The sequence below is a fragment of the Dreissena polymorpha genome, chromosome 11 (genome assembly GCF_020536995.1).
Source record: "Dreissena polymorpha isolate Duluth1 chromosome 11, UMN_Dpol_1.0, whole genome shotgun sequence".
Classification (NCBI taxonomy): domain Eukaryota; kingdom Metazoa; phylum Mollusca; class Bivalvia; order Myida; family Dreissenidae; genus Dreissena; species Dreissena polymorpha.
In genome coordinates this window covers 85,198,133-85,212,430 of record NC_068365.1, presented here as the reverse complement: position 1 = coordinate 85,212,430, position 14,298 = coordinate 85,198,133, and the positions used below count along the sequence as shown (strand labels likewise).

The 14,298-nt window shown below is 34.3% G+C and overlaps 1 protein-coding gene across 1 annotated transcript in view; it reads right to left on the bottom strand.

Moving 5' to 3' along the window:
• Nucleotides 1–12,858, bottom strand: part of LOC127851611 (discoidin domain-containing receptor 2-like) — a 232,970-nt gene extending 220,112 nt beyond the window's left edge. Inside the window, exon 1 of the mRNA XM_052385440.1 lies at nt 11,982–12,858. Within this exon, the coding sequence (XP_052241400.1) occupies nt 11,982–12,057 (76 nt within the window). The 5' untranslated portion in view covers nt 12,058–12,858. The remainder of the gene's footprint in view (nt 1–11,981) is intronic.
• Nucleotides 12,859–14,298: the final 1,440 nt, after the last annotated feature.

Here is a 14,298-nt window from a genome sequence, read left to right as displayed (position 1 = left end):
TCTAGAGTGTTAACAAGATTTTACTATGGCATATAGCCATTTAAGGAAAAATGCCCCGCCCCTTGGCAGCCATGTTTTCCAAGCAAAGATTACCATTTTTGAACTCATCCAAGATATCATTGGGGCAAATCATCTGAGCAAGTTTCATAAAGATCGGAAAATAAATGTGGCCTCTAGAGTGTTAGCAAGGTTTTACAATAGCCATATAAGGAAAAATGCCCCGCCCCCTGGTGGCCATGTTTTTCAACCGAACAGCATCATTTTCGAACTCGTCCAAGATATTATTAAGATGAATCTTCTAACCAAGTTTCATGAAGATTTGACAATAAATGTGGCCTCTAGAGTGTTAACAAGATTTTAATATAGCTATAATAGCCATATAAGGAAAAATGCCCGCCCCTTGGCAGCCATGTTTTTCAAGCAAACATAACCATTTTCGAACTCATAATAGATATCATTGAGACCAATCTTCTGACTAAATTTCAGGAAGATTGGACAATAAATGTGGCCTCTAGAGAGTTAACAAGGCAAATGATGACTGCGCACGACAGACGACGCACAACGCATGAAAGACAAAAAGCGATCACAAAAGCTCACCATGAGCACGTTGTGCTCAGGTGAGCTAAAAACATATGAGCCTCGCTCTGAGAAAACTGGGTTTAATGCACGTGCATAAAGTGTAGTCCCAGATAATAGGCTGTGCAGTCTGCACTATAGCTAATCAGGGACAACATTTTCCGCTTGTACTTTTTTGTTTTGTTTAAGTGAATGCTCTTTTTTTTTTAAATACAGTCTTTACAGAAAATGTTGTCCTTGACTTAAGTAGAATTTGCGCACCGCAGGGGCTATTCTAGGACGACACTTCATGCACTGATTTAAGCCCCATTTTCCTTGAATGCTGCTCATCTGTATTAGTGATTGAGGCCTTTAAAGATGGAGCTTTACACTTCTCAATAGACCATTTAAAAAGTTGACCAATAACAAGGGCTGTTTGTAAAACATGCATGCCTCCCATAGTGTTTTTCCCAGGAGGGCAAAGGGGCATGGCGCATTACTTTCAAAAAGGGCATTTTAGCGCGCAGTTTAGGCAAAAAAGGGCAAAAATGTTCCCTGAATACCTGAATTACGGGGAAACAAGTAATCGCATCAGAAGCAGTTGTGGAAAAAAATAACACATAAACAAGCACATTTAATGGTAATAGAAGTATTTAACTTACTATGATTTATATTAATATATTTACCTTGCAATGTACATTGAAGTTCCATGCTGTTTCAATAAACTGTACAGCACGACAAACATAATAAAGCAATATATGCATATGAATCTGATTATACACAGATCCACTAACATATAAATGAAACCATGTTTGTCTTATCCCATTTTCTAACAATAATCTCGACAGATATTTAAAATAACATTGCGAGTAAATTGATCGCTAACAATATGCAAACACTCGTTTCCGTGACATACATCCACCGAGTAGATTACAAATAAATAAATAATGTTGTTGCTATCTAAAACATTTTTATGCATCGTTGATTATCACAGACATTTCATTAATTCCTTCTTAATGTATAATCTCCATCGTTAATTCGATCGTTTACGACGTTATTTGCCATTTTTGCCGAGTCACAATTTAATTCTGTGTAGTCCGCCATGTTGATAAAATGTCAAATGATGTAAGCGACAGGTGCGCATAGCAACGTTAATTCGTATACGCGATTCTCATTTTGTTAAATTAGTATACGTCTCAGTAATTATTTCAATAATTAGATCTAATTATCTTAAAGACGAAAACGATAAAGAATAAATTTGTTTGTGAATTTAAATGTAATTATGCGTAAAAATATATGTTTCGATATAACTAAATAATGCATGCAAAGCCACGAGAATAACATCGAGTTTTTCATCAAAAGTCTCCGAAGTAATGATTACCGTGGAGGAGTACACATAGCCGAGCGAAAAGTGCGCTTGGTATAACATAGCCCCCAGCATTATCGATTGATACTAACACGGGGTTATTCACGCATGACTAATTCACAGCTTTGGAGCAGTCAGTAAGACCTACCTATAAATCGAGCACTGTTATAGATAAAATCTGCTCAATTAAATATAGTCGATTAGATGTTGACGTCTCGCCAGTAAATCAAGCACAGTCGGAGCGTCACAGACAATCAAGGACGCTGATTTTGCGGACCAAGTTAGATCGTAAGGCAATAAAGATGTTATCGATAAGGGCGCATGGCGAAATTTGCCTTTGAAAAAAAAGGCGCGTGGCGAAATTTGCCTTTGAAAAGGGCAGCGTGGCGATCCGGGAGGGCAGCGTGGCTTTTCGCCACGCTAAAATGGCCTGGGAAAAACACTATCCCATACGGGCTGTCAGTTGTAGTGGCAGCCATTGTGTGAATACGTTTTTTGTCACTGTGACCTTGACCTTTGACCTAGTGACCTGAAAATCTATAGGGGTCATCTGCCAGTCATGATCAATGTACCTATGAAGTTTCATGGTCCTAGGCCTAATTATTCTTGAGTTATCATCAGGAAACCATTTTACTGTTTTGAGTCACTGTGACCTTGACCGTTGACCTAGTGACCTGAAAATCAATAGTGGTCATCTGCCAGTCATGATCAATGTACCTATGAAGTTTCATGATCCTAGGCGTAAGCATTCTTGAGTTATCATCTGGAAACCATATAGCTATTTCGAGTCACTGTGACCTTGACCTTTGACCTAGTGACCTGAAAATCAATAGGGGTCATCTGCCAGTCATTATCAATGTACCTATGAAGTTTCATGATCCTAGTTGTAAGCATTCTTGAGTTATCATGTGGAAACCATTTTACTGTTTCCAGTCACTGCGACCTTAAACTTTGACCTAGTGACCTGAAAATCAATAGGGGTCATCTGCCAGTCATGATCAATGCACATATGAAGTTTCATGATCCTAGGCGTAAGCATTCTTGAGTTATCATCCAGAAACCATTTTACTGTTTCGAGTCACTATGACCTTGACCTTTGACCTAGTGACCTGAAAACAATAGGGGTCATCTGCAAGTCATGATCAATGTACCTATGAAGTTTTATGATCTTAGGCATAAGCATTCTTGGGTTATCATCCTGAAACCATTTAACTATATCGAGTCACTGTGACCTTGACCTTTGACCTAGTGACCTGAAAATCAATAGGGGTCATCTGCCTATGAAGTTACATGATCCTAGGCCTAAGCGTTCTTGAGTTATCATCTGGAAACCATTTTACTATTTCGAGTCACTGTGAATTTGACCTTTGACCTAGTGACCTGAAAATCAATAGGGGTCATCTGCCAGTCATGATCAATGTACCTATGAAGTTTCATGATCCTAGGCCTATAAGCATTCTTGAGTTATCATCCGGAAACCATCTGGTGGACGGACCAACCGACCGACTGACGGCCGACATGTGCAAAACAATATAGCCCCTCTTCTTCGAAGGGGGGCATAAAAATAATAAATTGCCAATCACTGATTGAATATAATTTGTTCATCATTTATTGTTTTATATTTCATTGATAAAAAATAGGACATGGTTGCATAATTCAATCAGACAGTTGGAAAGAGAAATTAAACTGTAACAGTTATAGGTGAATGGTAAATTATGAATGCAAGCTTATTTTTTGTGTCACTATATTAGCTGCACTTTTTCTGTAGCAATTAAATCATACTCTGTCAAACTTATTTTAAAACATATCCACAAATAATATCTGGGTCTGTCATAATTGCATTTCATGACACAGATGTAGAAGAAAAAGAATGATAAAACCCGCCAATAAATATTCTGAGGGGAGGCTTCATTGAAACTATGCAATATAAAAAAACACAATCTGATAATAGACTGATGTATTTGCCCCAATAAAATCTAAATGATATGAACCAAATCGCTTCTTTTATTATAAAAACAAATTATTTTTATCAGAAAAAGAGAAGAGATTCAATCAGATACAAACACTCCCAATGCATCAGTGTTTGGAAAAAAACTTATCACATCTAGAGGAAGAATCAAGCACATCCATTCTGTGGGGCTTGTTTGATCAACCTCAGATAAATGCAGTTACTGGTTTAACAATGTTCCACTCTCATTGAAACAGAATTGTTGGAGGGCATATGGAACCAAAAACATGCAAAAAACATGAAACTTTTCAAGATGTCCATGTTAAGCACTGGCAGGATTCATACAAAACCAATTCATAGGAGTCTGAGTGAGTGAAAATAACTGGACAATTGGCCTGTCTAAATTTGGCATTAATGGCCACTTTGTGCAAGTTTCTTTTGAATGAACCTGGATTTTACAAGAAAGGGAACATCTGATTCAATAGTCAAGTTTTTGGTACAAGTGATAGCAAGTTTTTTTGTAATTAAAGATTATTTAATTTAGAATTATCACATTTCAAATTATGACTGACGTATCACTTACACATGTCAAAAATTTCCATATAATATAAATTTCAGTATATAAATTGCATGATTTAAATATAATCATGACATTGGAACGTAACATATCCTGATTGATTGGATTAAAAAAAATTAATAGGGTGCCATTTAGCATAGGCCTACAAATAGTTAAACACTCTGGTTTTCTATGTATTACATAATGAACAATTTTTTGTAGGTGGTCTTATTTCAACATTTTTTTTTACTTTTCAGATCACAAAAGTAACAATACCATTTTAGTTGATTATAATTGAAAATATCATCACAGCAATATTTTTTTTCATGCAACAATTTTATTTTTATGTTGCCTAAATTGCTAAATTGAAACATGATCGTAACATGTATTTAAACTTCATTGGAGGTTTACATGATCTAATCTCTAATAAACATCAATATCTGTGCTATTTTGTAAAACTCTCAGATGAATTCAGTATTCCCTTTAACTTAAGGCTGGGTGAATTTATAACATCATATTAACATGTAGTAAAACTTTTATGAGTCGTAATAAAACAGTAATGAAAAACCCAAGTATCTTGTACAGAGACATTATCCTTTTTTAATCTATTAAACTTGTTTTTAATTTAAAACTGTCTAATTTCATACCAAATCCCATACCTGATTAACTGTTATGATGAACTGTAAATACCTAATTAATGTTTGAAACTTTAAGAAACATAATAAACTCATGAAAAATATGGGATCCATTTGTTTAATTGCTATTTAAATGGTCTTCTAAAAGAATATTAAAGTAAGTAACAAAATGCTTAAATGTAAACAGGTAAAGCATAATTGGGACAATTTAAGTCTGAATGTTACATTTAGAATAAATTAAAGAATACGAAAATCCTTGATTTTCTTCTTGTGTTTTGTTTAATAATGGTTATTCAAATTTATATCATTAATGAAAAGGAATCAAAATAATTTATCTGCACAAAATATTAACTTCTTCAAAATAGTGTTGTGAAAACAAGTTGTAGGTTCAACATTAATTCCACTAAATGAACCCTAAAAGTTCAATTAACCCACAAGAAAAATCAATAGGAAAGTGGTGGAAGTCAATAAATTGAATTTCCACCTGAGGTTTAATAAATGGATACTTTCCTGAATATGTGGTCAGCAAAATTGGATTTTAAATGAGAGAATAATAAGGCTAATATTTTTTTCAGAATGAGGAACACCTAGGTCCTGATCAGATCATCAAATAAATCTGTGTCATTTTACTGGTATCAAACTAAATTTACTGCGCTCTGGGAAAACAGGGCTTATTAAATGCATTTGCGTAAAATATTGTCCCAGTCTCCCAGATAAGTCTGTGTGCAGTCAGCACAGGCTTATCAGGGACAACACTTTCGCTTAGACTTGATTTTGGTTTAGATGAAAATTCCTTTAAATGGAAAAATAAATACAGGTGGAAAGTGTCATCCCTGATTAGCCTGTGCAGACTAATCTGTGAAGACACTTGAAGCACATGCATTAAGCCCCATTTATCTGTGAAGACACTTGAAGCACATGCATTAAGCCCCATTTATCTGTGAAGACACTTGAAGCACATGCATTAAGCCCCAATTATCTGTGAAGACACTTGAAGCACATGCATTAAGCCCCATTTATCTGTGAAGACACTTGAAGCACATGCATTAAGCCCCATTTATCTGTGAAGACACTTGAGGCACATGCATTAAGCCCCATTTATCTGTGAAGACACTTGAAGCACATGCATTAAGCCCCATTTATCTGTGAAGACACTTGAAGCACATGCATTTAGCCCCATTTATCTGTGACGACACTTGAGGCACATGCATTAAGCCCCATTTATCTGTGAAGACACTTGAAGCACATGCATTAAGCCCCATTTTTCCAGAATGAGGCTCAAATGTTTGTTGATTCCATCATTTGACAACAAATACAAAGACAATAATTTCAAATAGGTTTTAGGCAAACAGTTTGTTATTATATATTATTAACGCTTAATTGTAATTGTTTTAACAGTTGCTTCACATTTAGCTAAGACATAATCTAGAAAGATAATGCAACACATCATTCAAAGCTATTGGTGTATAATTTTCATTTCAGGCTGAAGTTTCCAATGATGTCAATTAAAATATTGTCACAATTCACTGCATTCAGTGCCTGCCACCCAAACAACAGTTGACAGCAGAACAGGACATTGATTTTGTTTCATTGTTCACAAGTGCAAGTGATGAATGATAAACAGTGTGTATGATATGATCTAAATGCTTTGTTCTTTGAACTTTGATCAGCAAGGTTTGTTGCCAATCAACTCAACTACAGGATGCTGCTTTCTACATGTGGATCCTGAAGCCATCAAACTCTCTCATTAAAATACTATAAAACAACAATATGATAATGGGTTATATTTGAACAAAATTATAGTATAGCGGTTGACTGTTTATAGCAGTAATCAAGATGAAAGGGAACGACTTAGGTGATCTTGATCAATGGAATAAGAGGCTTTATGTTTCAAATAAATGGTCTCTCTTTTCTATTTTGTCATTACTGTTTAAATATGTTTAATTACTCTTTAAGCTACTTTGATTGTTTGCCGGCAGTTATCAGATGACACTTGCAAATGAAAGGTCAAAGGAACCCTAAACCAAGGTGTTTTAATTTTTAAGCAAAATCATATACTTCAGTAACTGTTTTTACACGCATTTTGGGAATGCAAAACATGTTTGCTATATATATTTAAATTATCACAGACTTATTCTCTATGAAGCAAAACATTTTCCCAATGTTATTATTGACGATAAGTTATCATACCATGAATTTTTTTCACAATGGCGACCTATAATGTAAAAGACAGAGCCAAATTTTTTTGTTGTACCAAATTTTTTGTCATACCCAATTTTTTTTGTTGGCATATTTTTTTTGTACCCAACATTTTCATACCCAAGTTTTGTTTCGTACCCAAAATTTTCGTACCCACATACACAATTGTGGTGATGTATATTATAACTTAAATTGATGCTTTTATATCCATCCTCTTCAAAAGCATCGTCACATCCAACCTCTTCAAAAGCATCGTCACACCAGTACTGTCAGTACTTTGATATTAAATAAGTCACCATTTGTCAAGTAATAAAATATTAATTGTCTTTTCAAAATTTTCTCAATATTCATGGGTTTTTCAGCACTGTCTGCGCCACCGGAAAACGGAGGCATTCCCAATGCAAACGGACCTGATCCCTAACCAAAAGTATAACAAAAATTCCCAATTTCCAAAAAAAATAAAAAAAATTTTTGTTTAGAAAGAAGTGTCCTATGACATGATTATTAGATTATTAATGTTCCAACACGTCCAGCTGATGTGTATCATACCAACAGGCACTGCTGCTGTGGTTGAGCGAGGATTCAGCACCATGAACCTGCTGTGCTCCCCATTTCACAGCACATTCACACAAACCGAACTGACTCATCTGATGCTTACATGTACATGCATTAAATGTCAAAATAACAAATAAAAACAAATTATTTGTTAAACCTCTGACTTATATTAAGCATGATACATTCACAATATTTTCCCAAAATTAGCTGTTTCATCGAAGCAAAAATTCCCAAAATGGACAATTTTGTCGATAAAAAATTCCCAATATGGTCAGACTCCTTTTCCCAAAATAGGCAGAAAACTCCCTGCCCTTTATGTAACTTAATGCAAAAAATTTAAAGAATGTTCGTCAGATTTGCCGTCGGATTTGCAAGACCTAATATTTGTAAAATTAAATAAATTCTTACTGCCAGCTTTTAACTTTGAGTAAATTCTAAGTACATTTATTTTAAATTAAGAAAAATAACCCCACATGTGCAAAATTCAACAGGAATCCTAAATAACAAATGATCTTGAAAAAAGTCTCACTAAAATACATTTAAATTGGAATACAGAATTTGAAAATCCATCATCTAAAAACACTGTTGTTGTTTCATATTTCAAAATAAAATATGTGATTACTGTCCCCATGCTATTTATTCATAACATAACAATTTTATTTTACAAATGTTACACAGCAATGAAGAGATCACAAGATAAATGAACGACAGTTGTTGATAATAATTCATAAAGTCATCATTTACATAAAAATTCTGTTCAATGTTTGAAAAATGAAGTGAAATTATCATTTCAAAGATGTTTTAAAACAAAAAAGACTATTCAATATAGTTTTCTATTGGTGAACAGTTTTAAACAATTTTCCATGAAAGAAATAGAATGTATGTATAATTATATGTACATCTAAATGTGAAAAGGTGTAGAAAAAATAGGTTGTTTCAAACTTTTTTCCACTTGAACCAGACCCGGTTATATTCAACTAAAATTATGTTTGTTACACATTTGTTCCCCATTTTAATGAAAATTATTACACTAAAATACCAAATGTCACTGATATAAGTCATATTCTATAGTAAAAATGGTGAAAAAAGCTTTGATCGATTGATTGAATTGATTGAATGAATTTGATTACTTTAATAACTGTGGGACAGAATGGCTGGGTTGGATGATTGACATGACGCCTTATCTATGATCGCTCCGCCCACTAGAATTGATCCACCAATCAGCGATCGATTAATCGGGCGCACTTGTTAGCAACGACCTGTCCGCCATTTTCTAGACAAGCTACATGTTTAGGTTCACTTTTATTCAAACGAGTTTTTTTTGTTTTCCTCTTTAAAAAAACGATAAAAAATGGTTAAACGGTGTCAATGGGGATTATGTAACTCGGAAAATCGATATCCAGACAGATTAGTTGGTGACATTAAATTTATTTCGTTTCCAAAGCCGAAAAAAGATCTTGAGAAGTGTAAGAGATGGATAAAGGCATGTGGTCGTCCCCACGAACAACTGATAGTAATGCACTTAATTGACATCATACATGTTATTTGAAGGTGACATGCGATATATTATCTTATTAACGGTATCTACACATTTGCAGTCATGTGGTGTCACCAATAAACGCTTTTAATCCACACTAGGAGCTCGAATGCCTTGATCTCATTTTTTAAACAAGTTTCGTTTATTTTGTTCGGATTAAAAAACGGAAATGAAATAAGGCAAAAACGGTGTAAAAAGGGTTAATGCAACTCTGACATTTGGTATCCAGAAAGATAAGATAGATGAATTAAATTTATACCATTTCCAACGCGGCAATGCGGTCTTGACAAGAGCAGGTGGAAGCTTCAAGAATTACCGAGATCCCGTTTATAGAACATTAATTTATTTCACAAACTTGAAATGTCATATAAGCAATAACTAAGCATTATTAAGTACGTATTATGTCACGTGTGCATGTAAAATAATTGAGAATTTTGGTACCCAATTCGTGTAACTTTACAAAATCCCCGTTAAAAATCGCGTTTCTGTGTGTGTCAGAAACAAGTGAAAACCATTTTGTTATTATTTTAATAAAGACGTATTGATAAATGCTATTGTAAAAGAGTTATTATTACTGATATTAGTTAACCAATAAATGCGGTAACTTCTGGGAAGTCGGTACCTGCGCGAGCGTCTGATATTGGTAGCCTTATTAATTTATAATAGCCTGACCGTATTCCATTTCGTACAACGCTAATTTATATCAGACAATGTCCAAACTTACTGTGTTGTTTTTGCGCTTTAAAGTATAGTGATTGATAAATGTCCCATAAGCAATGTTTAATATGATTAATATCACTTTTATACCCAATAACATGTGGGATTGAGGTACCCACCCGGAGTCAGAAAGCGCGTAAAACTTCACCGAATTCCCAGTTATAAAGCGCTATTTCGTGTAAAATACAAGGGTAGGGGGTAATGTTTCGGTGATATTTTGTTAATAACACGGGTAAATACAGGTGAAGTGTTAATTTATTGCAAATACCACCATTACACTTAATAACGGGTTCGATTTCGGTAAGCGCGCAAGCGTTTTAGAGCATGTTTAATGTTACGATTTACCCGTTATAAATAGCTGATGTTCTCTTTAATCGTATATTTTTTGCATTTGCAGAATACCTAAATGGCATCAACCCCTTTACAAGTGTAATATGGTGTTAAACAAGTCCATAAAATCATCCGGAATATCGCGTAAATCTATATGCAGTCTATAGGCAAAGAAGCCATTTTGGTGTTAGCTTGTCTAGGTTTTCTTCCCGCTGAGCTACGTGATTAAGTGGGCGGAGCGATCACTGATAAGGCGTCATGTCAATTGTTGGTTGTACAGACAGATGGAATGGATACATGAATAGAAAACAGTAATTCAATCTTATTGGTTATTCTGTGTCAGGTCAGTAATGCATATATATATATATTATATGAGAGAATAGTCACAGTAAATTGTACCTGTGGCAGTGAACTGGGATGCAGTATTAGTGAGAAAATAACTGTCAACATCAACTGGGTCAATCTTTCGTTTGACCAGGGCACACAGTGTATCATAACATGTTGGTAGACTTAGTGTACCAGATATATCAACTCATGTGGACCAACTTTGCTTTCATTTAGGATCATAATTCTTACTAGGTAAACATAGGTATGTAATTTTAGATGAAAAAAACTACTGCCGTTAAATAACAATTTAAAATAAAGAGAATCAGAACCAAGAGTTAATATACAGTGCCAATGTTTTTCTGCTGATTTTTATATGAACATGTGTGACTTTGGAGTTAATGTTAGAATAATGTAGCATTGTTTTGACTTATTTATCAGCTTCATTTATTGCTTTTACTTTTTTTTTCAGCCAAATAATTGTAACAAAATGACCTGCTTAAATCTATGGCTGATTATGCTTGTTAAATATAAATTTATTTACCACTTGTTATATTAATTTTCAAAACTTCTGAATGAACAAATGTATTGATTTTATTTTTATTTGCAGCAATTTTAAATTATTTAGCCTACAGGCAAATTAACATCTAAACTATCAATGTCACTAATTTATTGCTAATTAAATTCATGGATATATTGAACACACACAGTTACTGCTTTTATTTTTGCATTTGTTTAACAAGTTACTGTCAAGATTTGAATAAGGTACACACTTATGTATTTGAAGTAATTTATAATCTACAAGGTAGTTGTTCTGGTAAAAACCTATACAACATACATATTTAAAATGTGATACAATGGTACAAAGATTTTTTACATAAAATATTATACAAAATAAAATTATAAATATACAAATACATTTTATGATAATGTATTTGTGGGCACAATTATATGGGAATATTCGCGGGACACACATACTTTTATTTCAACATATAGTATAATATCATCATTTGATTTCAAAGCATACAATTATATACATGTAGCTAAAGAAACTTCAGCGAACAGTTATAGTATTGATAGACCTGTACTCGCGCCAGTCAAAAATCATAAAAAGCGACATTCAAAGTTATGGTAGCCAGAACTAACAATTATTATGATATTTTGTCTGAATAATGTCACCATTGGAACAAGACAATTAAGACATGTACAAATTAAAAACAACTTTGTAACACTAGTATGCTAACAGCGAGGATACTTACAAAGGTCCAAGGCGGTCAGCTGCCATATAAATCCATGGAGTAAAATCCACACACATGCATAATACTTTGGTTCCATACTGAAGATGTGAATAAATCCACTTATTTTCGCAAAACCATCAAAAGAATATGTGAATGCACTGACACCAAAAACACATCAATAATGGTACTTACAAAACACTTACGTATTATCAGACAGAAATGTTAATCGCCTTATCGTAAAGATGTAATTTTCACATTTTTGAACAAATTCATGTTTTGAAGAACGCGTTACAGTAGCCCAGGATATGTAATTACGATATTACATATTAAACTCCCAACGTTCCATAAAGATGGTTGTGTACTCTTGTTATAATGTCATCTAAAAACAACTTCGTAATTGTCTTAATTAAATGGATTTTCAAGACGAACGCGTCTAATAATCCATTTTATCCTTATAGTATCTTTTATAAATCTACATAAAATGTATCGGTATATTATTAGTTGTAAAACGGATGAAAAACAATATCACTTCCTTAATCACTTTTCAATATAATTCCATAATAGTACACTGTAAATATTATATCCAAATTTGAAGACCTTCTCACTTTTTGGTAAATTAAAAACACATTTATGTATGTCGTTCTTGCAAAGTACATTTAAAAGCAAAAGTATTCCAATAATCTCCAATGGAATTCAGTACCATACAGAGAGCATAGTACGCTACACCTTACTGTGGAAGCTACCACACTGGGGGTGTGATTGTTTGTCCAATCAAACACTGTTCACAGCGCAACTGATCTCGCCGACCTATTTTGATAATCCTCATTGGATAATCCGACTTACTTCGCAACTTGATCAAATGGTCTACAACATGCGTTCATTAGATTGGGCTTGTGGTTAATACGATGTTTATAGACATATTTAACAATATCCCGACTGCGAATTAAACGGCGCGCGAGCCAGATACTAAGGTAGAACATTCAGTAAGTTAAGTTCAGCGGTTCTAGCCGTTTGTTTGTTTTATATTGACCCAGCTTAGTGCAATAAATAAAGTCTGTCGAAAGTTATTGGTAAATAGTGCATCAAATTGTATGAACGATTAAAGAGAAATTGAGTGGAGGTGTAAGTAGACTTTGATGACAAAGCTGCGTTGTGCGAGAAATGTGAGTAAAAAGGGCTACTGCGCTATGAAAGACAATTTAATTTATCATTCGCGGTGAAGGAAAAACATGTAGAGCTGTGCACGTTTAAAATACGCTTAGTACATGTTGTTTTATATCTTATTGTGAGTGATTAGAAAACAATTAAATGAATTATAAGTGATAATGTTCACTTTGCCAACACCGATCTTTGCATATACTACTGACCACGGTAAACGGTCAGATATTCCGTGCGAATGGTCCACTGTGAACTCTGCTTCGATCGCATATTTGGGTTTACCCGCAGTTGGAAAACTGTAATTTTATACTAAATATTTGCCCAAACTAGTTAATAGTCCATGGCCGACAATAAACACATACAATAAATATGTTGCAATTACCTCTGCTCAGAGATTGAACTTTTTGCGAACTATAAATGTGCGACTTAAAAGCAACCCATTGTATTGTGTTTTGAGTACGTTTATTCTTTGTTTTTGTTTTTATCGAAATACCTGCAGCATATATAGGTTGGGCTAGAGTAATGTAAAATATGAATGCATAGACTATATACCCGTGTCATACCGTCTACATGTTTACAGTCTTTGCACTTCTTAGTGTTTGCACCGAGTCTACCAGGAACCTATACAAACATTTAGGTCCCTGCGTTAACAAAGCACCTGCGGCAAGTAGTCCTTGTGATGTATTTATTCATCCTCGTATGTATGAGCCGCGCTCTTGGAAAAGGGGGCTTCATGCTTGTGCGGAAAGTGTCGTCCCCGATGTATGTGTATATGCAGTCCACACATGCTTATCTTGGACAACACTCCGATTATATGGTATTTTTCGTTTATAGGATGCCTCTAGTTGGCAAAAACTGTTAAAGACAAAAAGTGTCTACGCACAAGCATTAAGCCCCGTTTTCACAGAACGTGGTTCAAATCGAAACGTCACATTCTGTGTCCTATTGCGTTTAGTACTTACGCGCCTTAATACTAGTAATTCAATTTTATGATCTTAGCACACAGACATTCGGATCAAACACATTGATGGACAATTAGACCTATTCGTGTTTAAAAAAAAAATGAAATCAGACAAAGGGCAACAACTATTGCATTTTTTAGATCTAGTGCATTTTTCAAAATAGAGTTGCCGCCCATTTTTGGCATCTTACTATCCTCCTCCGACTATGATGTTTTGCT